The following is a 23807-nucleotide window of genomic DNA, read 5'->3' as shown; positions in this document are numbered from 1 at the left end:
TCAATGTGTTTTAATAATAAGAGAAAGTGCTGAAGAAAAGGAGAAGCAAGAAAAAGTGAAGTAAGATCTTACACAAATTTTCAGATGAAGCTAGATTTCTGTAGATGTTTAACATTCCCACGTATTTGGCGGCATGGAAGAGGCATTAAGTTTATTATTTCCTCACATCCTGCTGGAACTCAGTGCATTTCCTTAAGAAACATTATTAGAAGTGGCAGTTGGGCTCTGCTATTTAGGAGAATTATGGGTAGTAGTCCAACTCCAGGCTGACCTAAAAACGTTATTTCAATAGGAGGGTATATTTGGAGCTTCAAGACACATTAGCTTGAAAAGGAAATTCTAGAACACAGTCCACTCAAATTGGAGACAGATTTTACTTCAACAAGTCTCAATACACAATCTGCTCACTTTACGCAGAGGTTTGCAAATTATTTTGAAAAGATACGAGGGTCTGCCTCTTTTGGGTGACTTCCAGGCTCTGGTCACTATCAGTCATCTAAATGTGTTGAAACTCAAGGTTGAACATAGGGAATTGGGTGAATGAAGAGGAAGAGAAATGGGTAGCCTTTGCATTGCATTCGTCCCTCCTTCCTCCAGTCCCAGGTCCCTGACCAATCTGGGTCTGTGGCAGGAAGTGCTAATGTCTTTCACCTTTCTGCAGATCTAGGAATCAGAGCCACTCTTGGCCATTCTGTTGCCCACTTTCAGGGAACCCTGACCTGCCTTGTCGCTGACCTCTGCATCCTGAGGTGTCCAGAGTTGACTTGCACACTCTCTCCTCTCTGGGCCCTTTGCTGATAATGGCCCTCCTGCCCTACTTAGATGCCAGGGCATTTGCTTTGGTTGCCTGTCTGAGTTTCTGTTTCAGGGGCTTATCTAATGCCCCAAGCCCTACGCAACTCCTGAGGACACCTTTGTACGGTGCACAACCTGTGTGAACCTGTGTGGCCCTGTATGTTCACGAAGACTTCCTGATTCTGTCTGCCCTCCTCCCCAGGAATTGGAATCCTGCCATAAAATTTCAGCATGGGGTCACCTTTTCTATGCCAGTTTATTTGTTTATTTGAAAAACACATGCTCCTTATAAAAACGTCAAACCTCTTAGAACTACATTTCCCACAATCCTCTCTTAGGTAATTGCCATTAATAATTATATATATATATTTTAATTTCCCCCCCAATTCATATACTAGAACTTGTGTGTCCATTGTACCGAAACTCCTGCTATACCTACTGTTTTGCAGCTTACATTTTTCCACTTAACTATGTATCTGAGGCATCTTTCTATTTTGTCAAGTAGAGATCTGTTTCATGATTTAATGGCTATATTGTATTTCATTATTTGGATGTACCTTGATTTATCTAACTGGTTCCATTAATGGACATTTGGAGTTTTTCCAGCTTTTTGCTGTTGCATATATTGTAGCCATGAATAATCTTAAGCATATAAATCTTTGCACAATTGTAAAACAGTTTCTCTAGGATTAATTCCTAGGTAGAGTAGCCAGGTCAAATGGTATAAATGTCTTAAATTTTAATAGATAAAATCATCTTCTTAAAGGATTTAAACACTTTGCTGTCCCACTGCAGTGTGGTTAAGGGTCTGTCCCCTCCACGTCACCAACAGTGGCTTTGTAATCTGCACTAATCTGACAGACAAAATGTTTTTGTTTGCGTTCGATGTTGTTTTTTTTTTCACATGTCTTCCCATTGTAAAACTCTGGAGTTTTACTGATTACTTGATATTAAAGTTGAATATCTTTCATTGTTTATCGGCCGTTTGTGTTTTTTTAAATTCCTGCATGACTTCTACTGATCATATGCATTTTAATTCCTCACTTCTGTCTGTGCTCTACCTTCCAGGATGGGAAATCCATCCCCTTCCTTCAGACCTTCGTGCCAATCACACTTCCTGCCTCAAAGCTGGAGAGTGATGTCCAGGCCAGGACTTGTGGTGGGAAAGACCGGGGTTGAGTCCCAGATGCCCAGCTGCTTCACATTAGTGTTTGACCTTTGATGATTTCCTTAATCTTTCTATGCCTGTTTCCTCATTTGAAAACTGAGATGGAACAAAGGGCTGCCAGGATGATTTTTATATAAGGCACTTAGTCCTTGCCTCTTACAGTGCAAATGTTCAGTAAGTGCTATTGTTGCTGTAATAAGTTGTGCTCTTTATTTTCTAATTTATGCTGACCATTATCAGTATTGAGATCATTATTAATATTTGAGATGGTGAAGCATATGGGGGAAATCTTTTTGTTTTTTAAACTTTTATTTATTTTAAGTGTGTTTTTCTACTACCCATCAGCTCCAAGTCAAGTAGTTGTTTCAGGCTAGTTGGAGGGCGCAGCTCACACTGGCCCATGTGGGGATCGAACCGGCGACCCTGGTGTTACGAGCATCACGCTCTAACCAACTGAGCTGACTAACTGGCCGCCCCTGGGGAAAATCTTTGAAAATAGAGCTATGCTAAAGCATTTACAGTGTTTTATATCTTCTCCATTCCTGTGATGGTCCCGGGGCTTGAACATTAATCAGGCGTCTTAGCTCTGAATATAACACTTTCCAGTAGTAGTATTCTGCTATGCACCTCTCTTCTCTCTCTTTATTGTAACTGAGTTATATCTAATCAGAGGTTACAGTATGTGGCTAAATGTAGCTCACCCATTTTTTATGTTTCTACAGAGTGTTGTGAGTTGTCTTTCAATTTGAGCCAACATTTAGAAGTTGGGACATTCATGTAAAAATCTAGGTTTCTAGCTTTTCTTAAGAAATAGGGAATGTTGGCAAGCAGGCACTAGAGCTGAGTTGCTGCTGTCCCCTCTAGACAGGGCCTGGATGCCCCAGGTTTCCATGTCCTCCCTTCTTGTCTCCCCTCCTACCCTTCGTTCTGTCCTCCCTATCCCATGCAGCTGGATATCATTTGTAATTCATCATCACGCTTGACCTGATGCTTTCTTTATGGATTTTAATTCCTCACTTCTGTCTGTGCTCTACCTTCCAGGATGGGAAATCCATCCCCTTCCTTCAGACCTTCGTGCCAATCACACTTCCTGCCTCCATGTCTCCTAAAAGTGGGAAACTAAGACAAAAATATTAAAGCGAATATATTTCTGTATATATAAGTGAAGGGTGAATTCCCCTGTTTTTAACTTGCCGAGGAAGTGTGTTAGTAGTTCCTTTTCCCCATTGGCTTCATTCATTGACCTGACCTCCCAATCCCTTGGAGGCAATGGCGACGAAGTTTCTTTCTTTCTTTCTTTCTTTCTTTCTTTCTTTCTTTCTTTCTTTCTTTCTTTCTTTCTTTCTTTCTTTCTTTCTTTCTTTCTTTCTTTCTTTCTTTCTTTCTCTCTTTCTCTCTTTCTCTCTTTCTCTCTTTCTCTCTTTCTCTCTTTCTCTCTTTCTCTCTTTCTCTCTTTTCTCTTCTCTCTCTCTCTCTCTTCTCTCTTCTCTCTCTCTCTCTCTCTCTCTCTCTCTCTCTCTCTCTCTCTCTCTCTTTCTTTCTTATTTTATTGGGGAAGGGGAACAGGACTTCACTGGGGAACAGTGTGCACTTCCAGGACTTTTTTCCAAGTCAGGTTGTTGTTCTTTCAGTGTTAGTTGTGGAGGGTGCCATTCAGCTTCAAGTTGTTGTCCTTTCAGTACTAGTCACGGAGGGCACAGCCCAGCTCCAGGTCCAGCTGCCGTTGCTAGTTGCAGGGGGTGCTGCCCACCATCCCATGCAGGACTCGAGGAATCGAACTGGCGACCTTGTGGTTGAGAGCCCGTGCTCTAACCAACTGAGCCATCCGGGAGGCAGCTCAGCTCAGGGTGCCGTGTTCAATCTTAGTTGCAGGGGGCGCAGCCCACCATCCCTTGTGGGACTCGAGGAGTTGAACCAGCAACCTTGTGGTTGAGAGCCCACTGGCCCATGTGGGAATCCAACTGGCAGCCTTCGGAGTAAGGAGCATGGAGCTCTAACCACCTAAGCCACACGGCAGGCTTGTGATGAAGTTTTAAAAGCCTGCCCCTAGGGGGCCCTCCAGGGGCTGCTCTCCTTCCTTTACCCTGATAGTTCTCACCCTTAACCTGGAAGCTTTAAGAAGTACCCAGGCCTGGGTATTGGGGTATTCTATCTCCTGCCCCACACCTACCCCAAAGAGCAAGGGCACCTTTCGGGATGAGTCAAGAGGAGGAACGTTTATTGAACTTGTGTCTAGGGACATTGTCTTCCTTGGTGCACTGCCTCAGGATCCCCAGTTTCCCCACAAAACTGGGGGTTATGCGTTCTGGGATACTCGGGCTGTGGGGCTGCTCTCCCTGGGAAGGCCAGGTGACAAATGAGACCAGGCGTGCCCTAGTCTCTGGGAGGAGTGAAGCACTTCCATTCTTTTCCTTGTGTTCTTTTCTGTGGACTGCCCATCCTTCGCTCTCAAACTAGTAAGGCGTAGAGGGTCACCCTCTGGCTATGGACTTGGAGACAGTGAAACCATACTGCCTCCATGGCTCCAAGTCTCAGGGCGCCTCTCCCCAGCAACACAACTGCAGGTTCGCCATGGCTTGGGGACCATGTTGGGGTTGAGGCCAAAGTTCCGCTAGTGTGAGTACTGCTTCAAAGAGAGCAGCCTCTTCGTCAGTTTCTCCCCCAACATGTGGCTTAATGTGGCTAGTTGAGGACCTGGGTGCTCAGGCGCTGGTGGCAGATCTCAGCATCACAGTACTGACCCCTCCCCACTTCGTGCAAGTGCAAATGATCGAAGTCTTCCATCCGGTGTTCCCAGGCAGCTTGGACTTCCTTTCCCAGTATTTATATTTTATCATCGTTTTTTGTTTCTATGCCTCTTTCCCTTACCAGAATCTAAGCTCCTTGATTCCAGGGACTGTACTTTACTATTTTAATATCTGTGGTGCCCAGGATATTAAATTGGTGTTTGGAAAATATTTTGTAATGGACTTAATTTTAAAAATTTTTGTTGACTCTTTTGTCATATGAAAAGCTGTTTTCTAGGTGCCATGGGAATACAAAAATAAACTTTACAATATATATTCTAAAGGAGTTTATTATCTATTTGGGGTGATAAGTTCAATCATTCATTCAGTTATTCAACATTAGTGAGTATCGGAACTCTCAAATTATCAAGGTGTGTACGCCACTCTCCAATGGTTTCCAGTCTAGTAGGGGAGACAGACATAAAATGATATAAAATGAGCAGGACAAAATGTGGTAAGTACAATGATATCATTTCTAACAATCGTTAAAAATACATAGTAAAACATAAATAGCTCAAAACAGCCATGGGAGAACTATCAACAAAGCAGTGAATGGCTTGGTAGTTGTCAAGTGGAAGTAAAGCTGAGCTTTCCTAGAGGTCGTTAAGGAGACATTAAGAAGTGTCGGCTGAGAAAGGGGCTGCACGAGAAAATCAGTGGTTCATGGTTCATCTTAGTACAGCGAAGGCCCCAAGGAGGCCTATGTTAAAAAAACTTACCTTTGTTTGACCCAGTGTTTCCCGCACTTGATTATGGAGTTGTCATTCATTAAAGTTACTGGGAAATGCCGGTGTAGGTACCATCTGTAATTAGAAGTTGGTAGTTCTTAACATTTTGGAGGACATGGACCTTCTGAGAAATTAATGGCGGTGGTAGGGATGGTACACAATTCACGCATCCCTTGAAATCCATCCAAGACCACTGTCCATGAGCTGAGAAAGAAAAGAAGGAAGCAAATCCCAGGTAGGCGGGATGGGTGTGGGTGGAGACAAAGAAGCTAGAAAAGATGGGTCTTGTTCAGTGTCAATCAGTTGGAGTGTGAGGGAGAGGAGACCACAGTGGGGTCAGAGGATGCCAACTGTGGGAGGCCTGAAATGCCTGGTGAGGAATTAACAGTCCTTAATGACCAACTGACTGTGAAGGTCAAGGGAGAGTGGAGGCTGAAGATGACTCTACTCACACAGACTGGAGTCATGGTGGGAGTATTTACAGAAATAGCAAAGTCACGGAGCTGAAGCTTCATGTCAAGACCTATGCTATTATCATATTGAAATGTCCCAAGTTGCCTTTATTAGCCAGGGCTGAGTCTCCCAACTGCAAATTCATTTTAAGAATTGAATTTGCCATCTAACTGGGCATCCTACCTTGAACAGTTAAAAATCAGATTGGTCTGACTTCTAATTTTAGAAGGAATCTGGCTGACCTGCATTGTGCTGTTGCTAACTGGAGTCCGTTACCTGGGTGACTAGATTTACAATATGTCAGTATGCAAATACCATCTGCCCAAGAGGAGGAAGAAAGAAAGGCCTCCTTCCTCCGGGGGTTGTCAGCTCTTCTGGAAATGTCTTCCTCTGGGAATGAGGTGGAGGGAAGAGAAGAGAAAGGAAAACCAGGGAAGATGTGATTTTTCACTTTTAGAGCCTTTTCCTCCTTCTTTTCCTACAAAAGAGTTTGGAGTTTGCCTTATGGATGATCGTGTAAGGTAGATCATTAGCGACAGAAGTGTGGGGTTTAGGTTATACATTTCTTCTAGGGGAGTGAGCAGAAAGAGTAGCATGTAGCACTTCAGTATATCACAAAACACTTAGATTCAGATAATTGCAGTAGCTAATGAAACCTTTGAATATGCGACGCTTACCTTCCACAATGCCATTAGGAGTCTGATTTCAATTAATCAGAGTGTCTGAGCTAGGCTGGGAGCCTGCTGCCTTTATCTTGAGCTCTCAAGGAGGGTGAATAGAGGCGGATATCCCATCACATTTTCCTACACGTCAGGTTGACCGGGTGAGCTGAAGAGGTTTTTTTTTTTCCCATCGAATATATTCAGCCCCTGGCCTGCATATTGTTTCAGCCTGGGGTTTGGAATCACACTGGGAAACATTCAAAGCTGAAGGCAGGAACTTCTATTCCTTCTCATGAAATAACTGTCACATCAGCTGTCAGCTGCAGGAATGTCTTCCACCCACGCATTTTGTGAGTCCAAATTGGATGGACTCATTAATTTTAATTTTTACTTTAACATCTCAAGGACTTGTATGGGTGGGTGTGCTTCCTTTAATTGCTATGTGTCAGAATTTATGTAGGAGGAAGTGTTTCCAGGAGCAGGGCTGAGAACCTAGGGCTCTGGGCTTCTAATTTTGTCCCCGCTGCTAACTTCCCGTGTGACCTCTTCTCTCCTTGCTCTCTTTATAATGCTGTCTCCCACCTGTAAAAAAACAACACACACACAAAACACCTTCTAACATCAACCTAAAACTATCAGCAGCATGCAAGAGTAAAGAAAGTCACTTTATTCACCAGGATACTTTTCACTCAGCTTTGTAAATAGCCTTTTTATTTGGATGTCAAGCAAGTGGCTAAGGAGATTAAGGCCAGAGACTGGAGGGCGGATCCTGGAGGTCAACTGCTGGGTTTCAAATCCCAGCTCTGCTACTTTCTAGCTGAATGGCCTGGGGCAAGTTACTCAACCTCTCTGTGCACCAGTTTCTTCATTTGTGAAATTGGGATAATGATAATCACCTACCTCATAGGGTTGTTGTGAGGATTGAATAAGTATCCTGACCCTAGAGAAGTTAGCACCGCGTGGTAGCTTTCATTATTATTTCTATCATGCATCTTCAGGGGTTCTGGGAAGTAGTGAAGTTTTGCCGTGAGCAAGTAAATGTCCAAGGTTTGTTTGCAGGCTATTATGCCCCCCTTCCTTCTTGCCCAGCTATTACTTATTCACTCATAAGTCAAGCCTCATTTTCCACGTGACATCCTCCTGGAAAATGATAGCTTGTGCTGTTGCTTCGTTCCCAACCCCTCGCACACTTTTCGCCTGTGCTGCATTAGATATGCTGTCTTAGCTTCTCATTGTCTGTCGTGTCGAGTTTAGCTCTTTGTTGTCCCCACAGAGGAATGAAAAGTTGCCCGTGATATTTGTTCATTGGATGTACCCAAGTGTAAAATAACGGTGACATGAGCAAGCAAGGCCACACTTGTACCATAGTACCATACTCTTGGCTTTTGAAGTCACTTGTTTGACGTTCTTGTTTCTACAAGTAACTTAAAACTGCCAGAAGAAAGTATGAGACATTGTTGGTGGGAATGTAAAATGGTGCAGCTGCTGTGGAAAACATTTTGACAGCCCCTCAAAAGGTTAAACAGAAGAGTTACACTATGACCCAGCAATTCCACCTCTAGGTATATTTACCCAAGAGAAATGAAAACATGTGTCCCCACAAAGACTCATATATATGTTCTTAGCAGTGCTATTCGTAACAGCCCCAAAGTGAAAACAGCCTAAATGTCTATCCACTGATGAATGAGTGAACAAAATGGAACATTATTTGGTAATAAAAAAGGAAGGAAATACTGATACAGGCTACAATATGGATGAATCTTAAAAACATTATACTAAATGAAAGAAGTCAGTGCCAAAAGGCCACGTGTTGTATGATTCCATGTATGTGAAATGTTCAGAATAGGTACATCCATAGATACAGAAATTAGAGGAGTGGTTGCCAGGGTCTGGGAGGAGGGGAGCATGGGGAGTGAGTGCTCATGGGTGTGGTGTTTCTTTTTGGGGTGATCACAATGTCTTGGACTTAGATAGAGGTGACAGTTGCACAGCCTTGAGAATATACTAAAGTCACTGAACTGTATACTGAGGAAAAAGCATGAGAAACTACGTACGTCTCCTGCAGAGTTTCAAGTCGTTTCCAAGATTATTTTTTCAAGAGTAGCTGTCACCTAAAATAGATAAAAGCTGACTTAATCCACACGAAGAATGCAAATTACCAAGGATGGCTTTCTCACCCCAAACCTTTGACTATACATCATATATATACGATTCATAAGTAAATTCTGCAGGACTGTTTGCTGTCTCCTGCAGTGTGATTCTATCATTTGCTACATTCTTGACGGGGCCATCAAAATAATACCGAATGCAGCTTCTGTAACAGAAATAGAAGTGCCTTTTTAGGGCATGCCCCTCCCACCCCCACCCTCAGGCTTCCTAAGGTAATAATTCGTAGCTGCGTTTTTGTGGTGCCTTTACTTACTGAGTGGCTTAACTGTTTATAATGTGTTGGGGCCTTTTTGACTTTAAGGGATTTATTGCATTGAGTTTATCTTCTGTTTCCAACCGGAGCATTTCCAAGTGACACCCTACAGCCCCCTGAAAAATAACCAGTTCAGATCACTCATATTTCATCAGAAGGATTATTGATTGCCATTTCTGATTTAAATAAATAATAGGGTTGAAATCTCTCTCGGGGCTGTCTCAGTACTTATTTGGAAGAAGCGTTTAAAATGCCCAAGCACCACCTAAAATGAGCTTTACAAGAATGAGAGATCCAAGAAAGAACCTAGAGTTGATCACTTCACACCCGTTAAGATGGCTATTATTATTATTATTTTAATGGAAAATAACAAGTGTTGGTGGGATGTTGAGAAATTGAAATCTGTGCATTGCTATTGGGAATGCAAAATGGTGCATGTGCTGAAGAAAACAGTTGTTGGTTCCCTAAAAAGTTAAACAGAATTATCATACGATCCAGCAATTCCATGTCTAGGTATGAACTCAAAGAATTGAAAGCTGGAACTCAAATACTTGTATGCCAATGTTCACAGCAGCGTTTTTCACAACAATATCCAAAGGGTTAAAGCCACCCGAATAACTATCAGTAAATGAATGGATAAACAAAATGTGGTACATACATACAATGGAATATTATTCAGCCTTAAAAAGGAAGGAAATTCTGACACCTGCTACAACATGGATGAGCCTTGAGAACATTATGCTAAGTGAAATAAGTCAGTTGCAAAAGGACACATATTGTGTGATTCCATTTATATAAGGTATCTAGAAAAGACAGAAAGTAGATTAGAGGTTACTGGGGGATTGGAGGGAAAGAGAGAGTTCTTTTCTAATGGGTACAGAGTTTCTTTTTGAGATAATAAAAACATTTGGTAATGGATAGTGGTGATGGTTGCACAACAGTATGAATGTACTTAATGCCACTGAATTGTCAATTTTAAAATGGTTAACATGGTAAATTTTGTTATGTATATTATAGCACAATTAAAAATTGGGGGGGAAATCCTGTGAAGAACACTTCCTGTTCCTCATTTTGTCCGCTACATTCTTTTTTCTCCCAGCTCCTTGAAAAAGTGATAAATTATATTTCCTCATGGTGTCGCCTAGAGGACTTGTTTCCGTCCTCCCTTAGGAGGACACATAGAGACAAGACTACCAAGTGTCGATGGGAGCGGACAGGGCTGCCACTTGGCCTTAAAAATACCAGTTGATAGTCTTTCTCTCTCTCTCTCTCTCTCTCTCTCTCTCTCTCTCTCTCTCTCTCTCCTGTTAGAATAAGTCTGAAATGAAATAAGAGCTCAGAAGATAGATTTTTAAATATAGCAATTCCTGGAAATGTACCCAATTTATTCTACTTTGCCTGTCTTCATTTACTGTCTCAGGAGAGCTGGGGTTGACAACCAACCACATGCTTTTCTCAATCAGTTATCTGTGTCTTTTTACCAAGGAAGAAACACCCCTAGGCTACCAGTGTTTAAGAAAATGGCGCCATTCTTGATGTAAGTTGGTCATAACTCTCTCTCAACATTGCTAGATAGTTAGCAGAGCCCCGAAGGCACTTGCCGTGCCAGTTAGCACTTAAGTAAGCAAAGGGGTTCAGTGACCTTCACATATTACCGAGATCTTGTTATGCTAGGTATGAAGTGTCTTGAATACGTCTCTCAAAATATTAAGAACTCCCATTGTTTGATTGTATGTGAAGCAGCAAGTGCTTCTGTTGGCATTCAGTTTGCCTTTCTGTTCTCAGGAGTCTCAAAAGACACTAAAACTAATTGCTATGATTCCTACAAGTATATTTCTGCTTTTAACCAGAACTGCAATGTCCCTGGATACTACCAGTTAGTTTCTTAAAGGATCGATAGGTCACAAATAGAGACTTTTATAACTCTGCAAAGACCTTGCTACCCCCATAGTAGATAGACCTCTCTCCTGGGAACACCTCTGAGTCCAAGGTTAAGGAGACGAGCATTGACAAAGGTGAGTGGCAAGGAGATGTTGTAAGGTTACATTTCCTGGGAAAGTTCTATCTGTTTCCTCCCTTTTGGGTCTTGTGATTGGCCGTGGGTGTATGTTCCATAGTAAACACAAGAGCCTCGATTGCTTTCTAAAGGTCAGACCTGTCATCAAACCTCTCCATTTACTTGAGTTGTGGTTGGCGTTGCATTTCTTGGCAAGTGGTATCACCGTTCAGTCCAAAACTCTTATGTAAGCATCAAGTTCCTTCAGCTTGTAGTCTCATGTCTTCAAGGGGGAACTTCTCAGGAAACCCCCCACTTCACCAGACACCAGGTCTATCTATCTTGGTCATAACTCTGTCCCCAACTGTCTCCAGGACCTGGCACACACTAAATGCTTGTTGAATGCACGAACTGGAATGGGCAGGACTCTCTAGAACCAAAACTGTGCCCACAACCAATATGTGGAGAAATCCCATATTCTATCATGAGGTCCACCGACCTTTGTAGTTTTGAGTGGAGTTTTTAGCTGTTCCTGTGTTTGCTTTCTTCATGGTCCCTCATGGTGCTCACTGATGGCTAATTTGTTCAACTTCTCACTTTATAAATACAGGGATGACAATTCCTACCTTAGCCAGTGCTTACAAAGTAGCCCGTATGCGCTGCATACGATCATTTTGGCTTTTCAGTTGGTGCAGCGAATGAGCTCTCAGGGTCTGCTTCTAGATGGCTGAGTCCTGGAAATCGTGGGCTCGGGCTTATGGCAGCCACAGCACAGAGTTATGCCTGCACCAGCACCAAGTGTATTCTGAGCCTTGCCCTTGGCTGTGTTTCTATTCAGTTCAGTCCAAAACTCAGGATGGGTAAAACGGCAGTACACGATGCTATTTATATTAGTTTGTCACAAAAGGGGTATTTTTTGAATTGAATGTCCATAACCCAGCTCCTTCTTAAATCTTTTTATCAGCTCTTGCATTCCTGCACCCAGGCTTAATGACACAGGTATTACGTAAACAAGGCACCTCACAGGGCTGCTTATAAAAATCCAGGAGCAAAAATAAATATGTGATGATACACTGATATCCTGAAATATGAGCTGCAGGTTTGTGTTTTCTTTGTGGGATCGGATATTGGTTTTCGTGCTTTATTGACCTGGCAGGGAGAGATCTGACGAAACACCAAAGAACTTTACACTTTTTTTTTTTTTTAAAACCTCTCTGTCTACATGGAGAAATCAGAACATTGAATCACAGAGCCAGAAAGACTGATGGGTTAGCCAGTCGTGTCCTTGCAGAACCCAAATCAGATCCAGCCCTTAGAGTTAAAAATGGACCTGCACTACCTTCCCAAAGGAAAAAGGAATTGGAATGATGTCTTTCTGTAGAGTCTCTCTCAGGTGGAACCCTCGGCTGCTAGGCTGTGGAATGTGGTGGTCTTGTTCAGTCAGGAGCTGGTGTTCTCACTGTCCCGTGTTAAGGTTGGCGGCATCAAGATGTGTTTGTATTCAGTTGATCACTCTTTCCCTTCTGTCAGGGACTTTGTCTGCGACATGTCATGGTCAGCAGTGCCTCGCTGGAGTGCATCAGCCACACAAATCCTCCAGCATGCTGATATTAAAAGACATTTAAGTTTAGGGCACAGCCAGCCAGACAACACCCCCCTGGCATGGCAGGAATCGGGGTGTCTCATGCCGCATTGTCTCTGAGTGAAGTCATGTTACAGTTCTGTCTGCTCGGCTTGACCCCTTTCAATAAGCTTTCAAACCAAAGATCCATCACATATAAATGACGTCCCTGTCCTTTTACAAAACTTTTTCATAATCGTAAAAAATAGAATCATTGTGCGAGGGCCTCTTTGAGGTCTGAAGTGGGCCAGCCACACTCACTGAAAAATGACATGTTCCCTTTACATTTTTTTCGTTCAAGTATCACATAAAACTTACCATGATAAACGTTTTTACGTGTACAGTTCAGTGGTATTGAGTGCGTTCATGTTGGGCAGCCATCACCATCCTCCATCTCCAGAACATTTTCGTCATCCCAAACTAAAACTCTGTGCCCGTTAAACACTAACTGCCCCTTCCGCCGCCCCACCCAGCCCAGCAACCCTGGCAACCACCATTCTACTTTCTGTCTCTATGAATGTGACTACTGTAGATAAGTGAAGTTCTCAGGTTTTTTATAATACTTTGGGAAGTCTTCGATCTGACTACCATCTAATAAAATTCTTACCAAAGGAAAAAACAGCCTTTGACGACTGGCCAAGTTTCCTTTGGTTTTTGTGTTGTACAGATGTATGGCAGATGCCATGTTCTCTTGTCCTTTATATTAATAGATATACAGTGTAACAGGAACGAAGGAAACATATCTTCAGGTCCCAGTCAGACGTGTTCCCAAACAGAAGAACTAATAGCTTCAGCGGTTCATGTGCCATTTTCTGTTTTAGAGAGCCTTTTAATTCCTAAGTTTTTTCTCACTTCATTCTCACCATGTCCTGTGGGGTATTTTGCTAGTCCCATTTTAATGATAAGACACTGTGGCTCTGATAAGTAAATTGATTAAGGTTGCAAAACTAATCAAAGGCAGAATCATGACTTTGGCTCCAGGTTTTCAATTTTAAAACCCCAGTGCTTTCAACCATAGCACACTGTGAACAATTATCACCTCTCTGGAGGTCCAAGTAATGGCCAGTTCTCAGGAGGGGAGGGCTTCTCCAAATATATCCCTAATTACCAGTGCTCCACCTCACCAGCTTCGAAACATATGGAAACGCGTGACCTGGCTCTGTCGCCTGACTGGCCAGCCTCTGAAGTCTTGGAGTGGCATCACAGCCTGGTGCACAATCCCCATTGGACTAGATTCGGGTCTAACCTTTCTTGTCCAGTAGAAATAAGTGAGCTGTAAATACGAGCCACATACGTTACTTAATATTTTCTAGTGGCCGCATTAAAAAAAAAGAGGAACAGGTGAAATTAATTTCAAGAATATACTTTAATTAGCACAGTGTATATCCAAAATACTATGATTTCAATAGGTAAACAGTATAAAAATTATTAATGAGCTCTGTTAATTTCAGGAAGATTCCCAAGTCTTCAAAATCCAATGTGCATTTTACACCTACAGCAATTTCCAATCAGATGCTACATTTTCATCCAAGGTACCGGATCTGAATTTAGATTTTATAAAGTTTCCAAGTGAAAAAAAGTAGATTTATATAACCCAAGGTGTTTCAAACACAGGTGCATGTTTTCTGAGAGGTGTATGGAGTGACCGTTTTTCAATTTAAATTAATGAAAAGCAAATTTGAAATTCGGTCCCTTTGTTGCACAGGCCACATTTCGAATGCACACTAGCCGCCAATGACAAGTGGTCAGCACAGGCCTAAGGACGTAGCTAAGGCCTAGACTGGACCTGGTGCCCATGGGCTAAAATGGGGCTCAGCAAACTTGCTCTGTAAAAGGCCAGGGAGTAAATCTTTTCAACTTTGAGAGCCATACATTCTCCATTGCAACGCCTCACCTATGTTGTTGCATGGTGAAAGCAGCCACAGAATGAATAAGCGTGACTGTGTTCCAATAAAACTTTATTTAAAAAACAAACAAACAGGTGCTGGCCCACATAGTTTGCTGATTGCTGGTCCAGAACATGTGTCTGGGTGCCTTAGCTATGCTGTGGGATTACAGAAAACAAGCGCCAGCCTCTAGCATTCAGAGATGAGGTGGTTACAGTCGGGACTCATTGTATCTCTTTTCCTGTGCGGAATTACAATTTGGGTACCACTTGGCGTGAAGACCCGCCGTGCACCTGAATCCTCTGTGGTGTTTTATCTCTCAGACGCTCTCTTCAGCAGGCTTCTGCCCATCATGAGGCAGTTGTTTCACTGTGCTCTGAGGTCCACGTATTAAGAATGGAGAAGGCTGGGGGTGGCCGGATGGCTCAGTTGGTTAGAGCACGAGCTCTGAACAACAGGGTTGCCACCTCGATTCCCGCGTGGGATGGTGGGCTGCACCCCCTGCAGCTAAAGATTGAAAACTGAGACTGGACTTGGAGCTGATGGGCTCAGGAGAAACACACTGTTCTCCAGTATTCCCCAAAGACAGAGGTAGGAGTAAATTCGGATTCCCAGCCTGGGGGCTTGAGGACCCAAGTCACATCATCAGGGAAAAACCCTCCAGAGGCAGTAGGTAATGTTTATTGCAAAGCAGAGGATCTCACCTTTCATATCATGATGGAAATGGAATTGGGACTAAAGGAAGAAGAGAAAGAGGACAGGAAGGGAGGAGACAGGGATTGATTAGAAGGAAGATGTCACCCACTTTGTTCTTTAGGGTAGGGGAATGTGAGAGCCTGGCTTGTAGAGATCTCTGAAGCTCAACAGTTGGGTAAGGGGTGGTTCAGTGAAAATCATTGTTAAATTGGAGTTCTGTTGAGCCTAAAACTTTGGGTCCAGTAGTTCTTCCAGCAAGCATGATGTTCAAAGTGTGGGTGCTCGATTAGTAATCCTTTACCATCCTCAGGAGTTTGGGCCTGGGGTTGCCTTTTCTAAAATCAAGTTTTGAGGCTGAACTGTATTAAGTTGATTGTGCTCAGCCATAGAGTTTGCAAACTACAAACCGATGAAACCGCTCGGCTTCTCTAGGCACATTATGTATCTCTGCCTTCTCTCAAATTTTGCAACGCTGTGTGCAAATGGGAAAGACCTGAATCCCCGTGATGTTTTTTGACTACAAAGATAATTACATGGGGTAGCTATTCTGACGATGGCTCACGTGGAGGCCCAGCCCTGCAGTGCAGAGCCGTCTCTAACCATGATTGTCTGTAATGATGATTACTCAAACTCTAGAATTATAACAATAGATTTGACAAAGTTAGAGCCTAAAGGCGCCACCATTTCACATGTGAGCACAGTTTAAACTAAGTTTGATCTTTCAAATAATACCGGACTTGTGTTATTCCTCTTCTGAAATAGTAGAGTTCAGAGGCAGTGGCCCTGAACTATCCCTCCTTTTTAATCACAGTGAGGCTTCAATTGGTTGAAGCAATTTACCTGTTAGAGAAATAAGGGTCCTGAGTCTTTGGATTTGGCAAAGACTTCATTTGCCATGTGAGTTTGTTTGGAGCTGGTGATTAGGGATGTGGTATTTTCTCTAAATGAGGGAATGGAGCTTTGCAAGAAATTAGCATTAAAGGAGAAACGGGCCTCCTAAAGCTAGCACGTTTTGGTTTCGTGCTGAGCAAGTCCTAATGAATGCCTTTGCCTCTCTCTGCCTCGGTGGTTCTCAGCAGTTAGTGTGCATTTGAGTAAGATTTCCAACTTCCCTCTACCCCAGAGTCTGAATGTGAAAGGGCTGGAATGGCCTGGGATTCTGCATTTTTTTAGGAGTGCATCTGGAGATTTTGAGACAGATGGTTCAAGGGCCATCTTTCTGGCTCTCTCCTCCTAACAGAGAAACTGCCTTATGTACGTGTCTGTGAGTGAATTTGTGGTTTATAAACAACAATAACAAAACTTCTGCTTCTGGATGGCCCAGCTCAGGTGGCCATAACCAGAAGAGCCGGCCTGATTTGCTTGGGAAGGAAAGAAGTGATAGCTGCAGAGCCCTTGACCATCTCAGTGTCTGGGCTTGAGTGTCCCGCCAACCCCCCAAAATGTCACCTACGTTACTGCATCCAGCATCTGTCGGTCGCCCCCAGACTGACGTTATCTTGGTGAGCTAAGGCTGATGTCTGCCCTGCACTAGTTCATTCAGGAGCCACTGGCATGATCAATGAGGCCGGGCAGGCGGGCCCACCTCTGCCTGGCTGTCGCCTCGGCTGCCCAGTCCCTTCTCCCTGGAGCAGGAAGCACTTGGGCTGACTCGTGTCTGGCGGGTGGTTTTTCTGTGTCATGCAGTGTCCTTGATCCCGTATGGTTTTCATATGTGAGTGGGTTGGAGCTCCTGAAGACAGTCCCGTGGTAGACATGTCCCTTCTGCCTCATCCCTCACTAAAGACCTTGACAGAATTTTAGTTTAGGGGTGACTGCTTCATAAGCAGAGTCAACACTTTAAAAAAAAAAAAAAGAAGAAGTTGAGGTGAAAATCACATAACAAAATTAACCATTTTAAAATCAATTCAGGGGCGGCTAGATAGCTCAGTTGCTTAGAGCACAAGCTCTGAACGACAGGGTTGTTGGTTCGATTCCCACGTGGGCCAGTGAGCTGCTCCTTCTACAATTAGAATGAAGACAACGAGCTGCCGCTGAGCTCCCCGGCAGCCTGATGGCTCAGCTGGTTAAGAGCATAAGCTCTCAACAAGGTTGCCAGTTCGACTCCCACATGGGATGGTGGGCTGTGTGCGCCCCCCCCACCCCCCAACTAGATTGAAAATGGCAACTGGACTTGGAGTTGAGCTGCGCCCTCCACAACTAAGATTGAAAGGACAACAACTTGACTTGAAGCTGATGGGTCCTGGGGAAAAAACACACTGTTCTCTAATGAAGTCCTGTTCCCCTTCCCCCCCCAAAAAAAATCTTTAAAAGATAAAATAAAACAAAATCAATTCAGTGACTTCGGTACATACACAATGTTGTACAACCACCACCTCTGTTCAGATCCAAAACACTTTTATCCCCCAAAAGGAAACCCTGTACCCTCTGTATTCATTTTCTAGGGCTGCTGTGACAAAGCACCACAGACTGGGTGGCTTAAACAACCAGAATTTTATAGTTTCACAGTCGTGGATGTTGGAAGTCCAAGATCAAGATGTCAGCAGGCAGCCTTGGTCCCCTCTGAAGGCTGAGGGAAGGATCTGTTCCAGGTCATTCCTTGGCTTGTAGACGGCTGTCTTCTCCCTGCACCTCTTCACCTCATCTTCCTTCTATGCGTGTCTGTGTCCAGCGGGCCCCTTGGTATGCGGACCCTCGTCCTACTGGATTAGGGCACAGCCTAGTGACCACATTTTAACATGATCGCCTCGGTGAAGACCCTATCTCCAAAGAGGTCACATTCTGAGGTACTGGGACTTCAACATAGGAATTTGGGGAGACACGATGCAACCCATAACACCCAGTATGCAGTACTGTACCAGTATCAGCACTTCATTCCTTTTTCATGGCTGAATAATATTCCACTGTAGGTAACCGCTTATTTTTTGAACCCTACGTGCAAAGCAACTGCCGGTGAAATCTTCACCCCCCCAGGCAGCTGAGTATCTTATTATAGGCTTGTGTGTCCATCTGCATAAGGTGGAATGTAGATCTCCTAGGTGTATCACACAGATTTCAATCGGTAAGCTTTTTCTTACTGTCTTTCTGGAAAGAGTGTTAGTCTTTATGAGCAAAAGTAAGAGGAAGGACTTACTAAGAGGAAGCCAGGCCAAGCTTCTTTGTTTTACAAATAGATTTCGTCTTTGATTTTCCTCTCTCCTCTTCCTCTAAGATTCTTCAGTGCTCTCCCTCCCGCCAAGCACACCTACACTCATGTTAAAAGCATTTTAAATGCCTACCATCCTAGGGAGCGGGGTAGCACAGATAGGAAGCCCTGCCCTTTGAGAAGACCCAGCCGGCTGCTGTTCCCATTGTCATGGTTACTGGGACTGGTCCCTGGGGCTGGCCTGAGACCAAAGCCTTTCAGATTCTTTTCACACTCCCCTCCCTGCACCTGCCTCAAAATGAAAGTGGGACCTTCAGATGTATATGTCCTCTCAGCTTTGGAACTGACTGCACTGTTGATTTGTATATTTCACCTGCCCCCTTAATTTAAAATCTCTTTCTTTCTCTTATGCATGTAAGCAGGCGACCTGCATCCTTGCTGGCCTGGGCTCTTTGGGGAACAACCCAGAGCTGTTATTAGCCTGCTGCAGATGCAGGCCCCTTTCTCCATCCCAAGGGCCTTGATGACCGTGGTGACACTGAGTGTGTGTGTTATTTCACACTGGATCTGCAGGAAGGACCACAGCAGGGTCTCACTGTACTGCCTCCCAACTCTTACTTCCCTCGTACAAAAGTCATTTTATTCCCTCCTCTCTCTCTCTGTCAAATTAGTTGGATGAAGAAATGCCTGCTGGCCCCAGGGTTTTCCAGGAGGCAGGAAGGAGAGTGGAACAGCTTAAAAATGCAGAGAGGACAGAAAGTGTTCATATTCTGTTATTCCATGTTGTCATTTTCGTATAAACTTGTGTGGCTTCTGGGACCTCAGGCTGGAAGGCTCCACACTGTTAATGGAATTGGATAAAAAAAAGAGTTAGAGATATTATAGATTTTCCTCATTGTGGATCACTCTTTAGAACACAGGTTTCACTCATGGTGGGGCTTGGGCATTTGGAGATTTTAAATGCTTCCAGGGGATTCTAATGTCCAGCCACCTTTGAGAACAAGAGGTGATGGAAGAGACAGGTGACATCTAATCCTCTTGTCCCCCGCAACGCTGTTAATTAGGCAGAAAGAAGGGACAGAAAGAACATACCCTGGCCTGTCTCTTGCCGAAAAAAATAGGACTTTAGCTCCACTTAACCCTGTAGGGCCAGAGTGGGAAGGGAGACTGGTGCCTCCGCCTCCCTGCTGCTACCCATGGTTGGTCGGCTGCCAAACCCTAAGGACCGCCAGCCACCCCAGCGAGCATTCGCCAAGGTGATGCAAAATGTTCACAGGAACATGCTGTTTCCACATTCTACTCACAACTAGTTCTGCTCCTCACTCCCGAGGAAAACTAACACCAGGCCCATGTGTCTGCTCTCTTTTCTCAGCAGAAAGTGTTGATGGTATTAGTTGTTTGTGGCACCATTTTCGGACACAAGCGGTGGGGCTGACCTCTCTGTCTCTGTTTTGTAGTACAAAATCGGACAGCTATACATGATCAGCAAGCACAGCCACGAACAGAGCGACCGAGGGGAAGGGGTAGAGGTTGTCCAGAATGAGCCCTTTGAAGACCCTCACCATGGCAACGGGCAGTTCACCGAGAAGCGCGTGTATCTCAACAGGTAAGTGGTGGCAGCCACCTCCAGGCTCTCTCACCACACCGGAGCCCCTCCCCACGGCAGGACTGAGGTAGAGGCGGTGTCTGGGATCAAAACATTACGTACGTCCACTCTCTGCAACCACCAGTCTAGTTGCTTCCAAAAACAGAATCCTCTGTGTTTTCAACTGCATTTCGTTAGGAGGAGCTTTCCTCTTACCTTTCCCACCCCTTCCATGACAGGTTAGGATGAAATCTGAACTTAAGGACTAAAGGACTTTGTCTTCTCCCTTGGTTCAGGGTTAGCAATACAGAAGAGATGGCTTTACCTGTAAGGTGTAGAGAAGTGTTGAAGGTGGCAGTATGCCATTGGGGAAACCTAGGTAAGGGACCACTCAGGTGTCTGTAAAGGGAATTGACAAAACGCACTTGTGACCAAAGCGATATGCAGTGCTAAGGTTGTTACCACTTTTTAAGTGGACCCGTCCTTCCCAAGCTGCAGGTTGTCACCTCTCCTTTGGAAGGGTAAAGATTGGAGGATTATAAACTAGCACTAATCAGGGCTATCATTTCTGCTTTGCAAAACACATTCTTTAATCTCTTTCTACTTTCTTATCACTAATGGCATAATTGATGATTGGGGATTGTCTGCTCTTCTCCCCTCTCTACACCCCTCTCCAGTCCATTTCCTTCCTTTCAGTTCATTTCTAGGTCAGAAATTTGTAGTCACATGCCATATGGAATATATTTTATCAAAAGTAATCTCTACTCCAGTGAACCAGTGTATGACCAGTCTGGTCTTTGCTATCATTTCCATGAATACTCTTCACCCCCACGTATGGTCTCTCCTTTTGTTCCATTTGTGATTATTCAGAAAGCATTTCCAACATAATAGCTGAACAGTTGCCCCAGTTTATTCACTGATACTTGTGAAGATTTGTCCATTCTCCATGCCTTGACCTTGGTCAGATATTTCTAGGAGGAGTCACATTTGGATTCCATCATTCTCACATGGCCTCCACCCTCTGACAGGCTGAAGGGAGCTATTCCTTCTCGATGGGGAGTTTGGGTACTAGCACTTGGGTGTATAACAGTCTCTCAGGGCAATATCTTGACAGTGAAGGCCTTGGGCTGATTCAAGCAACACATTTTAATCTGCCCAGGGCTGTAGTACCAGGGAATCCCTGAGTCACGATGAAATGCAAATTAGATTGATCCTGTTCATCTACTGGTAGCTGTGAATTCCCAGGATTTGGAACCAGTTCATCCCCCAAACAGCTATTGATTTGCAGGAGTAGCTGAGCTCTGGGTCTCGCCTGAGGACTCTTTTCAGAGACAGGTTTTTCAGTATGCGGCTTTGGCCTTGTTAGTGTGGACGGTGTAATTCAAATATTTAGCCGGAATCATCTTTGTAGAGCAAAGAGAAGAGAGGGAGATACAAGAAAATAGATACAGACCTACGGAAAATGTCATTTCTTGCAGCCAAATGCGTTTTCCCAAGTTATTGCCTGGAGGATGTTCTTCTTTATCTACCAAATTTGAGAAAAAATTTAGAAAACTTTATAACTTTTCCTGAAACACAACAAGAAGTGTCTGGCTGTCTCTGGTGCGTCTGTTTTCTCTATCAAAATATATTTGTTTTAAAGGAGAATAATAAACGTTAAGTAAGAGGGAAATTTGTTATAAATAGAATATCTGGATTTCCAGGAATAGGAACTAAAAAGATTAATGTGTACCTTCCCCCCACCTCATGTGACAAACACAGGATGAAATATAACAATGTGAAGCTGAATTCAAAACAAAGAAAGGGAAATCCTCAGGTACTAGAAATAAAGAGGAAACTCAGACCAGAGTGGAAAGCAGATGAGCTAATGTGAAGGAAGTCGGAGGATGTAAGAATTGAGCGTAGGTCCTGACATCCAGGGAGTGCCAGGCCCATAAGGGGTGAGGAAGTGTGGCCTTGGCCCATGCAAAAGTGGCAAAAGTTGGAACTGAGAATTGTGCATAAAAATTGTTTTAACCATCAAAGACAGAGAAGTTACTACTCAAGGATGCATATTGAAAGAACTACTAAAGGATATACTTGAAGTAACAAGAAATTGAACCCAAGAAAGGGGAGGGGAGGGTCTAGAAGTAATAAATAAAGAAACTGGTAAACATTTGGGCAAATCTGAGTGAGCACAGAATGTTTTGAAAATACTAAGAATGAGTAATTGGCGGTATGTTTATATAATTTAAATAATAGACAATAATAATAGAAAAGACATGTAATTATAATAAAAAAACAACACTCTAAGTTGCTGTTGTTTGGGAAGAGGAAGGAGGTGTTGATTGATTTACATTTTTTAAAGGCAAGTGTGCATTTTCAGAATGTAAATGTGACCTCTAAAGGAGCAAGACAACCATATATAACTTCCAAGAGGAAACTTGATCAATCTAGTAGAAGTCAGAGGAAAAACAGAATCCTACAAAAAGCATGGTAAATAGAAAACATAAATCTTGATGGTAAGATAAATTGAAATATATCGGTGGCCACAATAAAGGCATGTGAGTTAAATCCTAAACGTGAACCTAGATCAACAAATGTATGACAACACCTACAAAATCACAAGGAGCCTAACATTATAATGGGCAATTTTAACATATCTGTTTAACAAACTCATAGATTGAGTAGACAAACAATTTAGCAAGCACAGGGAAGGTATAAAGAACAGAATGACAAGCCTGGTCTAGTGGACATTAATATGTCCTGGAACCAACATGAAAATGTACAGAAACTGACTACAAACTGGCCAGAAATCAATCTCAGCAAATACCAGAAAATCAAAATCATGTAGGTCCTGTTTGCAGATTGCAAAAAGAAACTAATAACAACAACAAAATGAAGTTTTTCCATGTAGAAATGTAAAAATTTCTAAATAATTCATGGGTTGCAAATGTCAGACACTCAGTTTCCCAGCCACCTTTTCAGCGAGGAGTGGCCAGGTGACCTAGTTCCAGCCAGTGCGACGTAAGGTTTTTTCTCCCTGATGAAAAGAGGAAGATGTCCAAGAGAGGCACGATCTGCTTCTCAGAAAGGGAAGAAATGGATGGTGACTGCTGGAAAGGCAACTAATAGTTCCTACCACCTGAACCTTGACAACAAAACTGAACAGGAAATTACAGACCCATCTCAGTTAAGAACATAGATGTGAAAATCCTCAATAAAACATTAGCAACTCAAATACCTCACAGTGTAGTAAATCATGACCTAATCACGTTTAATCCCTGACTAATCCCTGACTGTTAACATCAGTATGAGAATTCAACAAGATTATTGGGTATAAAATCCATATACGAAAATCACTAGCACTATTACATAGTAAGAACAATGTATGGAAAATAGAATTTTTTAAAATTCCGTTTACAATGAGAAAAGGTACCCAATGAAAAGGTACCCAGTAACATATCTACAAGATACACAAAATCTTTCTGGAGAAAAATTAAAAACATTAGTGGACGACATTTTTAAAACCCTACACAAATGGCAATATTCATGGTTGGGAAACACTATATTATAAAGTTGCCATCCATTCCAAGATCGATTATAAATTTAATGCAAATCTAATTTAAATGCCAATAGCATTGTTTTTTAAGTAGAATTTGAGAATATAATCCTAAAATTCCTATTTACTATAGCTTTATACAGAGCCTTGATATCTGGTAGGGCAAATCCCTCCTATTTAGTCTACTTTTCCAAAAGTATTCATACGAATTTTAGGATGAGAAATCCAAGTCATGTGGAAAATGACTGAAGAAACCAAGAACGTTTAACCTAGGAAAGCTAGATAATGGATAAAGCTGGATGATGGTGTGCTAAGGTGGGAGA

At 43.1% G+C, this 23807-nt stretch overlaps 1 protein-coding gene across 1 annotated transcript in view; it reads left to right on the top strand.

The window, feature by feature from the left end:
• The window catches only part of PITPNC1 (phosphatidylinositol transfer protein cytoplasmic 1), a 218309-nt gene that overhangs the window by 90926 nt on the left and 103576 nt on the right, over nucleotides 1-23807 (top strand). The window contains exon 2 of the mRNA XM_081028442.1: nucleotides 19816-19964. Coding sequence (XP_080884568.1) covers nucleotides 19816-19964 — 149 coding nt within the window. The remainder of the gene's footprint in view (nucleotides 1-19815; nucleotides 19965-23807) is intronic.

Source organism: Rhinolophus hipposideros (genome assembly GCF_964194185.1).
Source record: "Rhinolophus hipposideros genome assembly, chromosome: 20".
In the NCBI taxonomy this organism is placed as follows: Eukaryota; Metazoa; Chordata; class Mammalia; order Chiroptera; family Rhinolophidae; genus Rhinolophus; species Rhinolophus hipposideros.
Note: the sequence above shows the minus strand (reverse complement) of the source record. Positions and strands in the feature narration are given on the sequence as shown.